Source organism: Sus scrofa, chromosome 17 (assembly GCF_054392235.1).
Source record: "Sus scrofa isolate SSC_HxYL_T2T_F1_AM1 chromosome 17, Sscrofa_HxYL_maternal_Yorkshire_Landrace_v2.0, whole genome shotgun sequence".
NCBI lineage: Eukaryota > Metazoa > Chordata > Mammalia > Artiodactyla > Suidae > Sus > Sus scrofa.
In genome coordinates, this window is record NC_139399.1 from 67,047,527 (window position 1) to 67,065,837 (window position 18,311).

The 18,311-nt window shown below is 49.8% G+C and overlaps 1 protein-coding gene across 3 annotated transcripts in view; it reads left to right on the plus strand.

The window, feature by feature from the left end:
* Positions 1 to 18,311, plus strand: part of ZNF831 (zinc finger protein 831) — a 106,285-nt gene that overhangs the window by 42,871 nt on the left and 45,103 nt on the right. For all 3 annotated transcript variants that reach the window (XM_005673065.4, XM_013985522.3, NM_001123087.1), the window contains 1 exon segment: positions 11,870 to 12,021. In XM_005673065.4, coding sequence (XP_005673122.3) covers positions 11,870 to 12,021 — 152 coding nt within the window.

Genomic DNA, 18,311 nt, shown 5'->3' on the forward strand with positions numbered 1-18,311 from the left:
TGGGTTAACGATCTGGCGTTGCCGTGAGCTGTGATGTAGGTTGCAGACGCGGCTCGAATCCCGTGTTGCTGTGGCCTGGCGTAGGTCAGTGGCTACAGCTCCGATTAGACCCCTAGCTTGGGAACTTCCATATGCCGCAGGAGCGGCCCAAGAAATAGCAAAAAAAGACAAAAAAAAAAAAAAAAAAGAAAGCCTATAACAGATCCCTGGCTGGTGATCCAGAACTCGCAGATGTTAGCATTTTATCCTATTCGCTTCTGAGCATTAAAAAATAAAATATTACCTTATATGTGATATATATTATGTAAAATAAAATCAACACAACAAAAATATAATTATGTGGTATAATGCATTTGCCATTAATTATTTCTACCCATATGTTTATCTCTCATAAACCAGCATATCCACTAATACACGCTATTGTTTGGTATCTCTAGTGTGTATGTGTGTGTATATATATATATATGCTTATATATGTATGTGTGTGTGTGTGTGTATATATATATATATATCACTGAATTTATCATCCTTCAGTTTGGTTTTTTTTTTTTTTTTTTTTGGCCTTTTTCTAGGGCCGCTCCCGCGGCATATGGAGGTTCCCAGGCTAGGGGTCGAATTGGAGCTGTTGCTGCCAGCCTACACCACAGCCACAGCAATGCGGGATCCGAGCCGCGTCTGTGACCTACACCGCAGCTCACGGCAACGCCAGATCCTCAACCCACTGAGCAAGGCCAGGGATCGAACCCGAAAACTCATGGTTCCTAGTCGGATTCGTTAACTACTGAGCCACGACGGGAACTCCCCAGTTTGATTTTTAAACGCAAGATTGCGTTTTTGAAGATCTAGCCATGTTGGTACATACAGATCAAATTCAGCCGTCTTAATTCCATCCTGTGAGAATAACATATTTAATTTTCCATCCCCTGTTTATGTACATTTAAATTGTTGCCAATTTTTTTTTTCTTTGCTAACTTCACAATGAACACACTTACACATGCCTACCTCCTCAAGCCCCATGTAAGAGATTTTCTAAGAAATATACCTAAAAGTGGAGTTACTGGATTATAAAATAATCCACATCTTCAGCTTTGCAAGCTATTCCCGAGTCACTGCCCAGAGTGGTTGTGTCATTTTGGTGTCCTCTAGTTATTAGGGACTGTTTGCCCTGCTCCCGTATTCTTACTAATGTTTGTTCTAAGCAGATTGTTCATGTTTTACCCATCCAGAACTTGTAGGATTGAATATATTCCTAGACTCGCACATACTCTTTGCCTGTTATATATACTGCAGCTATTTTTCCAAGCCTGTTATCTGTCTTCTTAAACCCATTCATTTATATTCATGGACTGCAAGTATCATGCCTCTTCATTCCTTTTGGCATTTTAGATCTTCCTTTGGGGTTGTTTTCTTCTGTATGAAGCATATTCTTTTGAATCTCCTGTAGAGAAGAAAAAAAATCCTCTTTTATTTATCTGCAAATGCACTTATCTCATCCTTGTTGAATGGTATTTTTGCTGGGGATCCATTCTTAGGCAGGCAGTTTTTGCCTCTTGGCCATCAAAGCGGTTATTGCATCATCACTCGGCTTCATTTTGTGGTAAGAAGTCAGCCCCTCTGTCTTTTGGAAGTCTCTTATCTCTGGCTACTTTTAAGATCTTCTTTCATCTTTGGTGTCCATCCTTTTACTTTGATGTATACAGGGACATGTCACTTTAATTTATTCCATTAGGAATCCACTGGGCTTCTGTAATTTCTGGATGGATATCTACTTAGAAAATTCTCAGCCATCATTCTGCAAACATTGTCTCTCTTTCTGGAACACAGAAATAACATCTCTTACATTTTCTGTCTTTCATGTCTCTTAACCTCTATTTTCAAGACGTTTTTTGTTTCTCTGCTATAATCTAGATACATTGTACATATCTCTCTTCAAAATGGTACTACGTTTCTTAATCCATTGAGGTTTTTTTAAAAGCTCTTTTGACATATATTGAATTCTCATATCGTGCTTGTTTAACGTGCATGGTTTAATAAGTCTGGGCATATGTTCACACCTGCAGAATTGGCAACACCATCAAGGTACCGGATGTACACACAGTCCCCCAGGTTGCCCTGCATCCCTTTGTAATTCCTTTTTTTTTTTGCCTTTTTGCCTTTTCTAGGGCTGCTCCCGTGACTTATGGAGGTTCCCAGGCTGAGGGTCTAATCGGAGCTGTAGCTGCTGGCCTACGCCAGAGCCACAGCAACTCGGGATCCAAGCCACATCTGAGACCTGCACCACAGCTCACAGCAACACCGGATCCTTAACCCACGGAGCGAGGCCAGAGATCGAACCCACAACCTCATGGTTCCTAGTCAGATTTGTTAACCACTGAGCCGTGATGGGAACTCCCAGTAATTCCTTCCTCTTGCCCACCTTACCACCCTCCCATCTCCAGGTAACCACTGATGTATTTCCTGTGACTGTAGAGTACTTCGCTTTTCCTGGAATTTTATAGAAATGGAAGCAGACAACATATCTTGCCTTCCCCCCTTTTTGTGGCCTGGATTTTTTCACTCAGTATGATTATTTTGAGGCTTATCCATTTCTTTGTGCGTCTCAATCCTCCATTCCTTGTCCTCGCTAAGCAGTGCGCCATCGTGTGGATATGTCACAGCGTGTTTATGCCACCACCTGTTGGTAGACATTTGGCTTGTTTCGGTTGGGCTGTTATAAGTAAAAATTACCGAAAATATTCATGTACAGGTCCTCCAACATGAGCCTTAAATTCTCTTGAGCAGAGACCTATGGGTGGAATGTCCGGATCCCAGGGTAGCTGCAGAGCTGATTGTGTAAGCTGCTGCCGAGCTGTTTCCCAGAGTGTCCACCAGCAGTCTACCAGGGCGTCCTCTCTCCACATCCTTCCAACTCTTAAGATGGCCTTTCTTTTAAATGGTGGTCCTTCTGATGCGTTGGAATATCATTCTTTTTGCATTTACATTTCCCTAATAACCAATGATATTGAGCCTCTTTTCATGGGCTCATTTGTTATTTCTGTATCTTTTTTTGATGAAGTATCCGTTCAGCTCTTTTGCCCACTAAAAATGGGTTGTTTGTTTTCTTATGATTGAATTTTGAGTGTTCTTTATATATTCTGGTTATAAGTCCTTTATAGATATACAGTTTGTAACTATTTCCTTCCAGTCTGTGCCTTGTTCTTTTTTTATTCTCTTAACAGTCTTTTAAAGGGCAGACATTTTAGGAGTTCCCACCATGGCTCAGCAGAAACGAACCCGACTAGTATCCACGAGGATGCAGGTCTGATCCCTGGCTTCTCTCAGTGGGTTAAGGATCTGGGTTGCTGTGAGCTGCAGCATAGGTCAAACATGGGACTTGGATCTGGTGTGGCTGTGGCTGTGGCTGGTAGCTGTAGCTCCAATTCGACTCCTAGCCTGGGAACTTCTATATGCCACAAGTGTGGCCCTAAAAAAGCGAAAAAAAAAAAAAAAAGCAGACATTTTAAATTCTGATAAATTCTGATTATCATTCTTTCTTTGAGTGGTGCTTCTGATGTCATAACTAAAAAATCTTGGCCTAAATCACAGCCACAAAGGTTTTTCTCTGAAGTTTTCTTCTAAGGTTTTATCCCTTTAGTTTAACCTTCAGGCCTAGAATCAATTTTTTGAGTGTGCCGTGATACATAAATCAAAGTTCTTATTTCTGCCGGCAGATACTTAATTGTTCCAGCACGATGTGTTCATCTGTTTGTCTGTTTTGATGCAAACACCACCCTGTCTTGCTGACCCTGCCTGACCTGGAGACTTACTGTAAAGCCAGAGCATTCAAGGCAACGTGGCATTTACATCAAGACAGACAGACAGATCAATGAAACAGAATAAAGCACACAGAAATAGACCATACGTCTGTGGTCAATGCATTTTTTGCCAAAGGTTCAAAGGAAATTCGAAGGAGACAGGATAGGCTTTTCAGCCAAAGGTACAGGACCGGGAAGGTTTCCCCACCAGGAGGCTGAAGCAGTCGAGAGAGGACCCGTCACTGGTCCTCTCCTCTCAGGGACCCCTGCTCCCACTGCCTGATGGTCGCCTCCTGAAAAGCATTGTTTCAGACATCTGCCCAGTTTTTTTTTTAATATTTAAAAATTTTAAAAATTTTTTATTAAAGTAGAGTTGATTTACAATGTTGTGCCAGCTTCTGCTGTGCAGCAAAGTGACCCAGTCATACATATATACGTTCCCTTTCTTATATTAGCTTCCATCCTGGTCTCTCCCAAGAGTCTGGGTGTGGTTCCCTGCGCTGTACAGTAGGAGCCCAGTTTCTTAGTTGGGAAAATCGGGTCACGTCTCTGCATCTTGGTCAGAAGTTATCCCTGGACTCCCGCAGTGGCCTCTTAATTGGTCCCCCTGCTTTTTTCCAAGCTGAGTTTTAAATTTAATTACTAACGTATGTTTCATGTATGGTGTATGTTTAGTCTTTTTAAAGTTCCATTTAGTTATTTTTCTCATCTGCCTGGTCATTTTCATGGTCTTGTTCTTTTTTTTTTTTTTAAATGGAGGCATGCTTGACAAACACAAACCTGTCCATATTCAGTATCTACACCCTGAGGACCTTGACAGCAAGTATCCACCCATGAAGCCCTCACCACAGGAGTTCCCGTTGTGGCTCAGTGGGTTAAGAACCCGACCAGTATCCACGAGGGTTCGATCCCTGGCCTCGCTCAGTGGGTTAAGGATCTAGTGTTGCCGAGAGCTGTGGTATAGGTCACACATGTGGCTCAGATCTGGAGTGGCTGTGGCTGTGGCTGGTGGCTGCAGCTCGGATTAGACCCCCAGCCTGGGGACTTCCATATGCCACAGGTTCGGCCCTAAAAGAAAAGAAGAAGAAAAAACAAAACCCTCACTACAATGTCTTAAAGTTATCTATCGTCTCTAGAAGTTTCTTCCCTTCTGCTTTTTTTTTTTAACAAGAGTATTTGATGTAAGATTTACCCTGGTAAAATGTTAACTGTGTAATGCAGTATTGTTAACTGTAGATGCACGTTGGTGGCTGGTAGCAACCTGGCGTTTATTCATTTTTGCAGAAGTGAAGTTTCGTCCCCTGTGGGCAACACCATCTCGATTCTCCCTCCCTCCAGCCCCTAGTAACCACCATTCTACTCCCTACTTTTCTGGGTTTGACTGTGTTAGGTCCTGTGTAGGGGATCATGTGGTTTGTTCTGGCTTATTTTATGTAGCACAGTGTCCTGCGGTCAATCCACGCAGTAGCAAATGGCAGTACTTCCTGCCTTTTTGAGGTGGGTAATAGCCCATTGTACGGATTCACCACATTTCCTTCATCCTTCCGCCGGTGGACGTTTGGGTGGTTGCCGTACCTTGGCTGTTAGAAATAAAGCTGCCGTGAACATGAGGGTGCACTTGTCTCTTCCAGGTCCTGACTTGGCTTTGTTTGGGTGTATGCCAAGAGGTGGGCTTGCTGGGTCATGGAGGTTCTATTTTTAAGCCTTTGAGGAACCTCCGCCCTATCTTCCTTAATGGCTGTAGCAATTTACATTCCCAGCAAGGAGGTGCACGGGTTCCCTCATCTCCACATCCTCGCCAACATTTATCTTTGGCTTTTTGATAACAGCCATCCTCACAGGTGTGCGGTGATACCTCCCTGTGGCTTGATTTGTAGCTCCCTGAGATGAGTGCTATGGGTCACCTTTTCCTATAACTGTTGTATGTCTTCCTTTGAGACGTGTCTGTCAAGGTCCTTTGCCCATTTTATGATTGAGTTACTGCATTTCCCCCCCCCCCCCGTTCGTTTTGCTACTGAGTTGTGTTCAGTTCCTTGTATGTTTTGGATGTTAGTTTCTTATCAGATGTGCGGTTTACAAATATTTTCTCCCATTCCGTAGGTTGCCATTACTTTTTGTTGATGGTTTCCTTTGCTGGGTAGAAACTTTTTGGTTTGATGTGGTCCCACGTGTTTATGTTTGCTTTTGTGGCCTGTGCTTTGGGTGTCATACCCAAGAAATCATTGCCCAAGCCAACATAAGAAGGTTTCCTCTATCTTTTCTCACCAAGCGTTTATAATTTCAGGTCTTAGGTTCAAGTCTTTGGGCCATCGGAAGTTGATTTGTGTGTGTGGTATAAGACGAAGGTCCAGTGCCATTGTTTTGCTTATGCATACCCGTTCTCCCAGCAGCCTTTATTGAAGAGACTCTCTTTCCCCATCGTGTATTCGTGTGCCTCTCCCCACCCCCACCTCCTCTTGAAGATTGCTTTACCGTAAATGTGGGGCTTTGTTTCTGGGCTCTCTGTTCTGTTCCATTGGCTAATATGTCTGTTTTTATGCCAGCATATGTAGCTTTCTGATGCATATTAAGATCAGGAAGTGCCCTGCCTCCTACTTTGTTCTTCTTGCTTAAGATTGCTTTGGTTATTTGGAGTCTCTTGTGGCTCCATATGCATTTTCAGATTGTTTTTTCTATTTGTGTAATCTTTACTCCTATTTCCAATCTTTAAAAAAAAAAAAAAAAACACTAAATATTTTGCATCTCATAACGCCAACATAGGAAGTCTTGGCATGTCTGACTCTGTTTTTATGTACTAGCTCTCACTTCTGGTAACTTGTTTTCAGATTTTCGATGGTGAGTTGTAATTTTTGGAACTTTGTGGTAGGTTTCTCCAATAATGATTTGTTTTGCTTCTGCTAGATGGCTGGGGGCACTATTTATTTTAAATAAAATTCTTGGTTGTAGGTTTTTCCCTGTCAGAGTGGAGTGCGAAGTCGGATTGGAAAACTCCTGCAAAAACTGTCTTATTCTTATGAAATTAACAGGGGAGACCTTTTTTTTGGCCATGCCTGCAGCATATAGAAGTTCCAGGGATCAAACCTGCACCATAGCAGGTGCAGTGGCAACAGCGGATCCTTAACCTGCTACACCACAAGGGAGCTCCCAATAGAAGAGACTTTTGCCCCCTTCACTCAGTGATAAGCTTGAGATTTTTTTTAATGCCCCTGGACAGGTGGTGGGGGTCAGATGAATTATTCCTAATTCACCCATATAGTGAGGGTATAACCTCTGAGGTCTCAGCTTTCTGTAGGAGTAAAGCTTGGATCTTCCACTCAACTCTGCCACAGGTTGGATGCTGGGTGTGAATTCCATACCTTGCACCCCAGCAGACCGTGAAAATGGAAGAGCAGGCTCCCCTGGTCTGGCAAATGCCCTCCCTCCAAATGAAAGAAAGCACTTTTGCTTCTTCAGCTTTCTGTTTGCACTTGGTTTGTAACTGTTAGGTCCCTCTTGCCTTCTAATCAGAACACCGGTACGTTTAAGTAGAAGTTGTAGACACTCTGATGCTTGCCTCTTCCTCTTGAGTTGCTTTCGGTGTACAGGCAAATGCGGTGGTGGCCGTTCAGATCAATGAGCTCACTGCACCGCTGGAAGTGGACTTACGTCTTAACCCTGTTTATGACTCTTTTGTCGTCAAGAAGTTGCATACTTTGAGCAGTCAAAGGCAGCTACTTTCCCATTAGGATGATTAGTTTTTGATCTTGTCTAAGAAATCTCTCCTGACTTTTGCTCTCCCCATGTCACAAGTACAAAAATATATTCTCCTCCTGTCTTTCTCTCTATTAATGTAAAGAAGGATTTATCTTCGTTTACATAGAAGATAAGGGACCTTGGGTCGATTTGGCTTTTGATGTGTTTCTGTATGCCCTTATGAAGTAGGCATAGGTTTTGCCTTTTAAAAGTAAAACTACATGACAGAGATTTATGTGGCTTACCAAGCCTAATACAGTTATTATCCGGGTCGTTGTACAACAAGCTTGTAGACGCCTGGCCTAATCTGCTTTTTTTCACTTATTTGCTCTACGTGAACGTCCGGTTTACACTGGGTTTATTTCAGGGCCCCCCATTCGGTTTCATTTGTCTCTGTTGCCAGCTCCAAACACAAACTGTAGTGAAAATGGCTGTTTTCATTCACAAAGGTACACGAGTTAAAGGAGAGGGAGTCGCAAAGGCAGGGTCCGTTTTCTAAGTGGAAATGGGAAATGTAGAAAATCGCGCTTGGGCATCTAATTGCCCTGACATTTACCGGAGGCACAGAGACCCAGCGCCTTCACAGAAAATGTCTCGGCTCTGCCCAAAGCGGGCACTGGACCATGGAATTGGATTTTACTGATGAATTTGTAACTGTGAACAGTGCTGTCTGAAGCATGCAACGCACGGAGACTTGTTCTGGGAAGCGTCTGACAGATGGGACAGAGGACTTTGAAGCCCCAAGTGAATCGGAAGGAGTGGGGAGGAGATCGGAGGTTGTGTGGGCGAAGGCGCTCTGTGAACCCGCCAACACCCAGCAGTGCTGGGAGCGGAGCGCAGAGGCGGAAACACGGCCGTGATCTCTCGCCGGCGGCGTTTCCCTTAGGGGATGGGACGTTGTGCGGCGCAGGGTGTGTCTGCTCCCTTAGCCTGATACAGTTTACTCAGTCCATGAGAGGAAGCCAGTCTCTAAAGTGAGATGGAGACGCAGCCCTGGGGATGCGGTCGCTGCCGCTGCGCGCGGCTGAGACCCTCTGTCACAGCCCCCCCCCCCCCCCCCGTGCCAGTGCTTTGACCCTCCTCCCCCGCCCGGCCCCAGCCCCGGTCCTGCTTGGCGGGAGGCTGAGGGTCCGCCCTACCCAACCCCTGCTTCTCTTTGCTTTACCCCCAGTGGGGTCAGGAGAGGAGAGCGAGGGGGATCACATGACAGACCACGTGATCCCTCCCCAGGGGAGCATGGGTGCCGCAAACCCTCAAGTCTCCCAAGACTTGGCTGATAAAAGGGGCAGCGGGCATGGGGGTCACGGTGAGGATGGAGCAGGCAGGGCGGGCGGTGGCTTTCAGGTATCAAGATACGTGGCAGACCCCACCCTGCCTCTTTTCGTGGGCTTCCCACTGGACTCCAGTCCAAACTGTTGTCCCCTGAGCTCTTGACCTTGGCCAACCAGTCACCTGCTGGAGCTGACATGCGCAAGAAAGCTTTTTTCTGATTGGTCCGCCACGAGGCCTACACACAGAGATGTTGGGCTCATCCTCCTTTATGAGAGAACACCTGCAGGGAGACCAAGAGGCAGAGGATGAGTCGAGAAGAGTGGGATTTAAAATATGGCTCTTAAATAGCAGCTTATTTATTTATGTATTTTAAATGTCAAGCAGTCTGCTGGCCACCTAAAAGCAGAAAATTAGATGTAAATACAAAAACTGAGATTGATCATCAAAACAGCCTTGAGTGAAAAGAAAGTGAGAATAAGAATGGCTCAGTGGGACAATGTCACGCGCAGAAGGGACATGATCTGTTCACAAGGATACAGGTATATTCCAGGGGTCTGGCAAACACAGCGAGTGCCGCTGGGGGAAGTAGGTGGGTGGGGGTGAAGAGGAGAGAGGCTGAGGGCAATGCCGGAGTCTTGCATCTGAGGTTGGGTTCCCAAGAAGCAGAACCCAAGGAGGGGCTTCTTGTGCAGGTGATTTGCAGAGGGAGGGCTCTCAGGTGGCTCACAAGGGCTGAGGGGAGCAGACAAGGGCAAGGGGAAGAGCCAGGCAAGATGCTGGGGTGTCCAGTCCTGCCCGATCCCACCGGGAGCTCTGGGGCGTGATGTGCATCGTAGAGGTTGTCCTGGTCAGAGGCAAAGGGACTGAGCTCTCACACCTGGGGACAGTTGGTCAGTGGCTAAGGGTCTTTCCAGAGGGGTGCGCACACTCCCCAGGCCTTCCAGGCACGCCGGCTCCCATTGGCCAAGGGCGGCCCTCTTGAGAAGGCTGTAGGTATGGTTCCCAGGAGCCGACACCCCCGAGGCCGGGCCGGACGAGCAGCCCGGTGAAGGTGGCGTCTGCAGAACTGTGCGAGGCCGTGCGTGATGGTAAGGTCGAGCTTACAGTCCCTGCCCCGCCCTGGCTGTTCATTCCCAGGGTGACGCTGCTGGAAGAGGGGCTGCACACAGAAGGTTCTGGACAACCCAGGGGAGAAAGAGACCCGGCCCATGACTGAACAAAAAGTGCTTTGAAGACAATGCCAAGATCCACTTGGGCTCCCCCAAGGCCGAGAGGGTCCAGATTCCACCTTAACGAGGCCTGCATCCAGTGGCTGGCCTCTGCCTGCAGTCTCCTAGCTGTTTTCATTGAGTGCAGTTCCCTGCTGCTCTTGTCCGTTTTCCCAAAAGCGTACCTCCCTGCAGTTCAAACTGTGCCATTCTTAGCACCTGCAAGCTCGTGGCAGTTCCCCACCGACGGGGGGGGGCAAAGGTGACCCGCAGCACACAAGAGACGATAGCCCTGCCAAGCCCTGCCCCCCCACCTTCCTTCCTCCCTTTGTCTCCAGGCTTGGAAGTCACTCTGCCCAGGCCAGCAGGACCCTGACTGGCTCAGGGCTTTGTCATTAGCAGAACGGCAGCCCTGTTGCTCCCCACCTTGGCTCAGATACTTCCTTCAGGGGCCTGTGGTCTTGACAAGCAGGGATGGACTGTTTCAAAGAAACAGGCAGGCCCCCTGGCGAGTGACAGCTCCTGCCCAAGGCCAGGGAGGCAACAGTGTCTGCCCGTGGAGCCTCTCCCAGACATGAAAAAGATGAAGGAAAAGTCACTTTCTCCTTGTTGCTGCCATAAAAATCAGCGCCCAAGAGGATACTGTGCTCTGCAGACCTCATTTCAAATTCTGCGAGCAGCCCTGGCGATTAGGGGACTGCAGCTGGATGTTGGCAGCAGCTCAGGCAAAGGAGACAGAAAAATGGCCAAGCAGGTTGCCTCACTTCCTCCCCAGTTGGGTAGTTCTAAAGAGCATCACTGTGGGAGTTAAATGCTCATAAGCTGAGGCTTTTAAAGAGGAGGGGTCCTGTGGCTCAACCAGACAGCTAGAAGCAGTGCCAAGATCTCCTTCAAAGAGCTGACCGCCGCCGGTGGCCTCCAGCAAAATGGCACGGGGACCTGAGTCAAGCTAATGGCTCCCGCTTGGCCACACAGCAAAAGTGGCCACACCTGCCAGGTGGGGGCGCTAGACTAGCTCGTTGGTCTTGGTTTGGTTGCACATTCCTATCGGTAAAACCTGCACCCTAAGAAATGCGTAACTGTTCATTTACAAGTTGTACGTATGCTCTGCTCGCCTCACGTCTTCTGTCCGTTATAAAGGGCGAGCCAGGGTAGATAGAGGAAAGTCTAGCTAAAGATAACTGTGAGTAGAAGCTCAGTGTTTTCCTTCTCGCCCCGTGTCGTGTCCTCCCTCTGAAATGTGAAGACTCTGCTTTGTCCATCTGTGATGCCCATTTTTCCTAGGAGACCCTCTAGAGCTGACCTGTCCAGTAAGGGTAGCCACTAGCCACATGTGGCTCTTTAAACTCATTAAACTGAAATTGAATGTGAAGCTCAGGTCCTCAGTCACATAAACTACATTTCAGTTGCTCCACAGCTGCCCGTGGTTAGTGGCTACTGTATCGGTCAAGGCAGGTCGTAGGACTCTTCCGTCTCTGCAGAGATCTCTCTGGACAGTCTGTTTAGGAAGCAGTCAAGACTGTGTAATTAAGTGTTTAATTACAGCACTTGGCCTTTATTAAGCACCTGCTGTATGCTAGCCAGTGTGGGATGCATTTTTCCAAGCCCAGTCTCACCTCGTCCCTGTAACAGCTGCATGAGGGAGCTGGGTCCTGGTGTTACCCCCATGTCCTGGCAGGAGAACAAGTCTTAGAGGGAGGAGGGCTTCCCGAGATGCCATACGCTGCCTGGGCCTCAGGATCCCGCGACCGCCCAAGCACCCCCCGTGGATTTTATTCTCTGAGCATCACGTTTCGGTGCCTATGAGCTCCTGGGCACACGCTCTTAAGGCCGGTCACTGCACGTGTGCTTTTTGTCCCCCAGGTACAAAGGGATTTTCTTACACAGTCGCGTCCAGCTGAGAGCCAGCAGACTGCGGAAGCCACGCTGGGTACTGAGAAAAGATTGCCCCCCGCCCCCGCTTAAGGGACCGGATCCACGCGGAACCCATGGGCAGGCTTCTTCGGAAGTGGCAGGTAAGGCCATCCTTGGAGGTGAATCCACACTGAGCACCAGGCTGCTGGGGTGTGGAAGGGGCTGGAGGCAGTGGGGGGACAGGTGCGTGTGTGATGATGACAAAGGCGTGACATCTGTGGGACAGTCGCCGAGACCCTACACGAGTGCAGAGGGTACTGGGTGCTGATGTTGAGAGCCCGGTGTTGAGAAGGCGGCAGGCCTGCTCGAGTACCAGCCGTGTGTGCTGGGCCTGTCCAGGACCTGGAAAGCCTGACTCTGAACTCTTGGCGCCCCCATCGCCTCCCCATCTTTAAGGAGGAAGTTGGCCCGATTCTTTCTACAGGGCCATTGGGAGGCTCCCGCGGGTCTGTGGACGGACTTGCGAGAGAGTGTGGAATACAAGTCTGCAGAGGGCTTGTTAGGTGTGAGCCGCGGGGAACATTCGTACACGCGAGGCGGTCGAGGGGCAGGCTTCCTCGTGCTCGGAAATAAACAAAGGACAGGCCCGGGGAGACTGCTTCCTGGAAGAGGGCTATTTTAAGTCACAGTCACTGGGCCACCAGGGCAAATCGCTTAATGTCTGTGGACCACCGTCTCTCCTCTCACCCCTCCCGCTTCCCCCCTCCCCCCACCTTCCCCCCTCTGGCTGGCAGTGGGGAGCCCAGCCTTAGCCCTGTCTGCAGTGTGTTGACTGGGGAAGGTGAAAACCATCTGGGAGGGGGCGGAGGGGGGGCATCTGGCCATTGGCCACCGAATCCTTTGGTGGCTGATTCCTGTCTCTCTGGCTCAAGGGCAGGCCCTGGGCTCTGTCTGATGTCTGGGGGTTTGGTCCCGGGGAGGGTTGGCCGGGGCACCGACTCCTCCACCTTCGCGCAGCTTCAGCACCTCCCCGCCCCGCTCCCTGCGGGCAGGGGGCACTTCTGTGCTTCCCCTTGACCTCCAACCCCCAACCCCCAAGCCCTCTCTGATTAGGCAAGGATTAGTTTTCTCAGTGGACTTTGAATCACATAGGCATCTGCCCCACTGGATGGCCGTTCATGGAGGGAAGAGCCGTCGTCTTTTGTGGTGTGTTGAGGGTTGAGAGCTCATGGGACGGGCCAGTGGGGGTCGAGGAAAATGCAGTCAGGGAACCGGGCGTTGCTCTTTCTCCATTTTCTGAGGCTCCTCACCCTCCTCTCCGCCACTTTCCCGCTTCTTGAGCAGAGAAGCCCATGGAACCACCCACTGGGTGTGCTTGGGTGATACTGCCTCCAACAGCACCCGGCAGAACCAACCAGAACTGTACCAGGGTCCCAAACGGCAGAACGTGCGCGCCAGCTCTCTCCCCAGCACCTCAGAGAGGACCGAATCCAGCTGCTCCTGGAAGCTCTGTCGGTTTTCATGGTTCTCATCCTGAGCTCCAAGCTCGGAGCTACAAGGAGGAAGAAATCCCTGCTCTGGATAAATGTGGTCCCAGCTAGATACAGACCGACTCGCAGTCCACCGTTTGCTCAGATACATTGAGGATGTTGCTGGCAGGTCAGTGAGCTTCCTCCTTGGAAGCTTCTGTCCAGACAGGCGGGCTGCCATGGTCTCACCCAGCCAGCGGCTCCGTGGGAGGGTCCGGCGAGCTGATGTGCGGCCAGCAGTTCGCAGGCCCTAAAGCGGCTGGCGGTGTTGATGGTTATTCACGTACTGCGTGAAACCTGGCATAGGCCGAGCGCCGCGGGAGCAGGCAGCCGTGGGAGCCAGTGTCTCTGTTGTTCGGTGGGGGACACGGTCTGTGTTGGGGGACGAACCCTAAGGCGTCCTTTTCTTGGGAGAGAGAGGGCTGCTCCTGAAACTCAGACGCAGGGAGAGGAGGACAGAGGCTTTCTGGACCCGGGGGGCGCTGAGCAGAGGCACGGCCGTGAGCTGGGAGTCTGTCTGAGGCCAGGTGGGCCGGCGTGCCCTGGGACCCGTGCCAGCCAGGGATCGCCGCTGAGGCCGGTGTTTCCATTTGAGTTGCGCCTGCGCTGGTTTCCCGGGGCTGCTGAAGACATTGCCCCAAACTTGGTGGTTTAAAACAACCCAAATGTATTGTCTCTCAGTCCTGGAGACCAGGAAGCTCACGGTCCCTCCAGAGGCTCCGTAGGGGATGCTCCCGGCGTCCTGGGCTTGTGGCCACACCCCTCCAGCCTCTGCCTCCATCATCCTGTGGCTTCTCGCCTGTGCTTCGCTGGGTCAAATCTCCCATCTTTCTCTTATAAGGACACTTGCCATGGGGCTTAGGGCCCACCCTAAATCCAGGATGGTCTTATTTTGAGATGCCCAATTCCATTTCATGTGCAGGGCCCTTTTTCCAAGTAAAGTCATAGCCACAGGCTCTGTGGGTTTGGACTTGGACATACCTTGGGGGGGGGGGCACATTTCAGCCACTAACCGCTTCCGTAACTATTCCCCTGTCTGAACCAACAGGAGGGACCTTAAAAAGAGCTTTCTTTTCTTTCCTTTTTTAAAAAAAGGTGTTTCTAAGTGAAAAAGGCAGCAGCGCCCATGGACATCCAGTGGACAGGCATGCGTATCACCCGTGCACTTCTGTGTGCAAAGTTTTGGCAGGAAGGTTCTACTGTAAACCTAAATGGATGTGTACTCGTTAAAATGGAATCGCCCAGCACCCAGCAGGACATGTTCACACTTGGGGGGGGGGGGGCGTCCAAGTGACCCCAGGTGGTTTCCATCCTGAGATGCATGTGGCGGGTGGGGACCCATTAGCTCTTCCTTGGGAGGAGGGCCTGGGGCAGGATGGGTTGTGGTGGGCAGGGCTCCACGTGTGGTTATGTGGTTGTGTCAATAGGGGCTGAAATTCAGCTCTCCACCCCCCACCCCACCCCACCCGGCGCTGCTTGGGAATGGGCTACGGGGCTGCCAGCCCAAACCAGGGGCTCCTCTCTCCTCCCATGGGCTGGGCAGGGGGGTCTTTGCACACAGCCTCCTGCGGAAGTGACTACTCTTCCTAATCTGTACGTGTACCCAGCGTGCTCACGGTGACCCTGGCGGGAGGGGCCCACTGGAATGCCCCTGACCTTTCCCGTCCTCTTCACCCCCCCTTTCCCCCCCCCCCGCCCTTGAGAAACTTCTCTCAGCCCCCGGAAATGGCCCTCCTCACCCCATGCGGGTGGAATCCTGCTTTTCTAGCCTCTGATCTCAACGTCCGTCTTTCATACCAAACTCCTAAGAGCAAAATAGGGGGTGCCAATGAAGGGGGGGGGGGCAGGTAACACCAGCCCCACACAGAAAAAAATTAATCTGAAGGGAAATAAAAACGTGGGGCTCGGAGAGTCCAAATGCGAAGCCAAGTATGGTTCAGGTCCCCCGGGGGGGGTGGGCCCCGACATGGGTGGTGACGACATCTGCACTTTCATGCTTAAAATCGGAACAGCCCGGGGTCTGGGTCCCTGGTGCCCATTTTCAAAGGGCCCCTCCCACCCCCAGTTAGGAAGCACAGGGAGTATGTCCACTAAGGGTGGGCCTGCGGGGTGTGGTCCAGGCACTGCCCCGACTGTTCATCGCCCCCGGTCCTTACTGAAGGGTCAGAGTGGGGGCAAGGATGGCGGGTCAGGTAAACCAGCAAGTCCCAGGTGGGCAGGACGTGATGGACGCCGTTGAGTCGGAGGGCAGTGGGTGCATTAAAATAAATACCATCTGGAAATCAAAGGAGCCTGGGAGTTTATTGCCACCACTTCCCAGAGCCAATATCTCACAGCAGAGTGACAGGCACTCCAAGATTGTTGGGTGTTAGAAGACAAAGTGCTGTGACTTCAAAGGAACCCAAAGATGGACCTTGGCCGTCCACTATTGACAAACAGCTTTCTTGTCTCCTTTGACCGGGCAGGTCCTGGTTGAAGAGATGAGAGCTGGCTTCTTGATGAGGGGGGTGACCTCGCCGTGGTGTGTGTGTGTGTGTGTGTGTGTGTGTGCCCACGTGCAAGTGTGTATATTTTCGTGGGAGGTGGACCTGTTTTCCACGACAGGACAAAATAGGGTGATCTGTTGTGGGTGACCGGAGGGGCTGTACACTGGGAGGACTTGGCGAACTCCAACAATGAGACTGAGAATAACCTTTGGGGAGGGGGCATTTCCTAATTAAAAGGTAGGGCCAACCTTTGGCCCTGATCCTTGAAGGCCGGTTAGAATCAGCGAAACATTTTAAAATAAGTAGTCAGGACTGCTTGTATCCAGGGGCTGAAATAAGATATTATAACGGATTCTTTCTTCTCCGTATTTTTGGAGAACCTTCCTGTCAATAATTTATGAAGATGAGAGAGAGGATGTTTTTGAAAAATATTTTTTAAAAGGATGCTTAATTTCCCTCTCCTTTAAACTATTCCAATAGCTTGGTACTAATCATTCAGATTAACAGATGGCTTGGCAATGAAGCCATCCGCTAGCAGAAGGCCAGAGGAGCGAGAGAGGGTAGGGACCTAATTTGTAAGATTTCTCAGTGATGGGAGTCTCGGAGCCTCTCCTGAGAACTGAACGTCTTTAAAACCTCAATTCGCCCTCCCCCCATCCCAGTTCCCAGCAGAGGGGTGGGGGAGCTGGAAGTTTCCTTTTAGACACCAACGCAGCAGCCCAAACCCCAGGCTAAATGCGACTCTGCCGGGCAGGGATGCTGCTAGGTCGGAGAAGGTCCTTCCTCACCCGCGGTGGTTTCGGGATCAGGGCCCAGGCGCGAAGGTGGGCAGACTGACTCAGAAACGGGAGCTTCTCCACTGAAGAGATTGGTCAAAAGATGACTCTTAGGTATCAAGCCACTGCTTATCCCCAGGGCAGCAAACATCTCCTTGAGGCGAGTCCTTAGAGTCTGAACGCTCTTTATGGAAGCTCCCAGTCTGGGCGCCGGGGAGGTAATGACGGTGCCCGTCCCCTGACCGCTGACAAATGGAGACCCCAGACAGACACCTCCTCGCTCCCTCTCGCTCTTGTTCTCTCCCCCCGTCTCTCTCTCTCCTCTCTCCCTCTCCCCTCCTTCTGTCTCCCCCACTTCCTCTTGCTCTCCCCCTCTCTCTTTCTCCCTCCCTCTCCCCCAATTCTTACCACCCCACCCGCCCGCAGATGAATTTTCACAGCGTCATGTAAACCAGCTGTCAAGGGAAACCACAAACTGTGCTCAAGACATAGGATTTCATGAGATGGAAGGAAGCGACCGTGAGTTGATTCATACCCATTGGCAGAATCAGACGAGGCAGCTAATGAACAGGGAAGCCTGCTGAGGCCAATTCCAAGAGAGCGGCTAAGAGAAGTCCTCAGAAAAACCGAGAAAACGCCAGCGTGTTTGGGGGCTGGGAAGAGGTCCCTCTGGACGACCTCGCTCTGCAAGTACCTGTGAAACTGAACAAGAGCCCATTGTTCTGCCCTGTAATTTTGGGTAAAAATGCACTCTGCCCCCATCAACACATGATTAACCTTTGCTGGTGTTAACAAGCAGCTTCGAGTTTGCCATCATAAGCCACAAACTGGAAGTTTGTTTTACTTTTTTTTTTTTGCAGGTTCACCTGTGTATTTTCACCACTTTTGGTTTCATTGTTTTTCTAGATAAGTTCTCAAAGTCCTTAATTTTCCGCTCGTTACTGTGAAATTTTGGCTCATTACTGTGAATTTACTGTGAATTCATTTTGGGCGGCCTTTCCTCGGTGGCAAGGACCTCAGTTGATAAACACCCTGTTTACCCAGCTGATAGGTCATCTTCTCCTCACCAGGGGCCTAGCAGGTCCTTGGTGTTTGTTGAATGAATAACTGAACAAGCAGAACTAAGTCTCCTTATCATACGCTTCCTTGGAGTTCAGCTTCTGTTGAAAGGACATCCCAAACCAGCCCCAGGTCTTTAGGAAGGAAAGAAGGGGCATACGCCCTCTGGAGCTTGTGTTCTTGATTGTGTTTTGGAGATGCGTTGGCAATGGGAGAAGCCAGTGGGCATTGCGTTGGGGTGGCAGAGGCCTATAACCAGCATAAAGGAAACTCCATCCTTCTTTTCCTCACGAAAGAAACTTTTTTTAATCTAGAGAAAGTTCCAGCTCCCCCACCCCCTCCCCCTTTGAAGAGATTCAAATTGGCAGAATGGCCGTCTTCAACCTTGAGGAGTCTCTGGCTCGTGCCGCCAGAGACTGTGCCCTGTTTTTGTGTTTATGTGTACATTTCTTTCTCTCTAGCTGATGCCATGGCAGCTTTTTAAAAATTTATTATGGAAATTCCTTGTGTTAAAAGGACCCTCTCCATTAACGGAGACCTATTCTCCTTGCTCTAGCCTGTGAGCTAGAGAGGGTGACTTTGAACCCGCACACCTTAACTC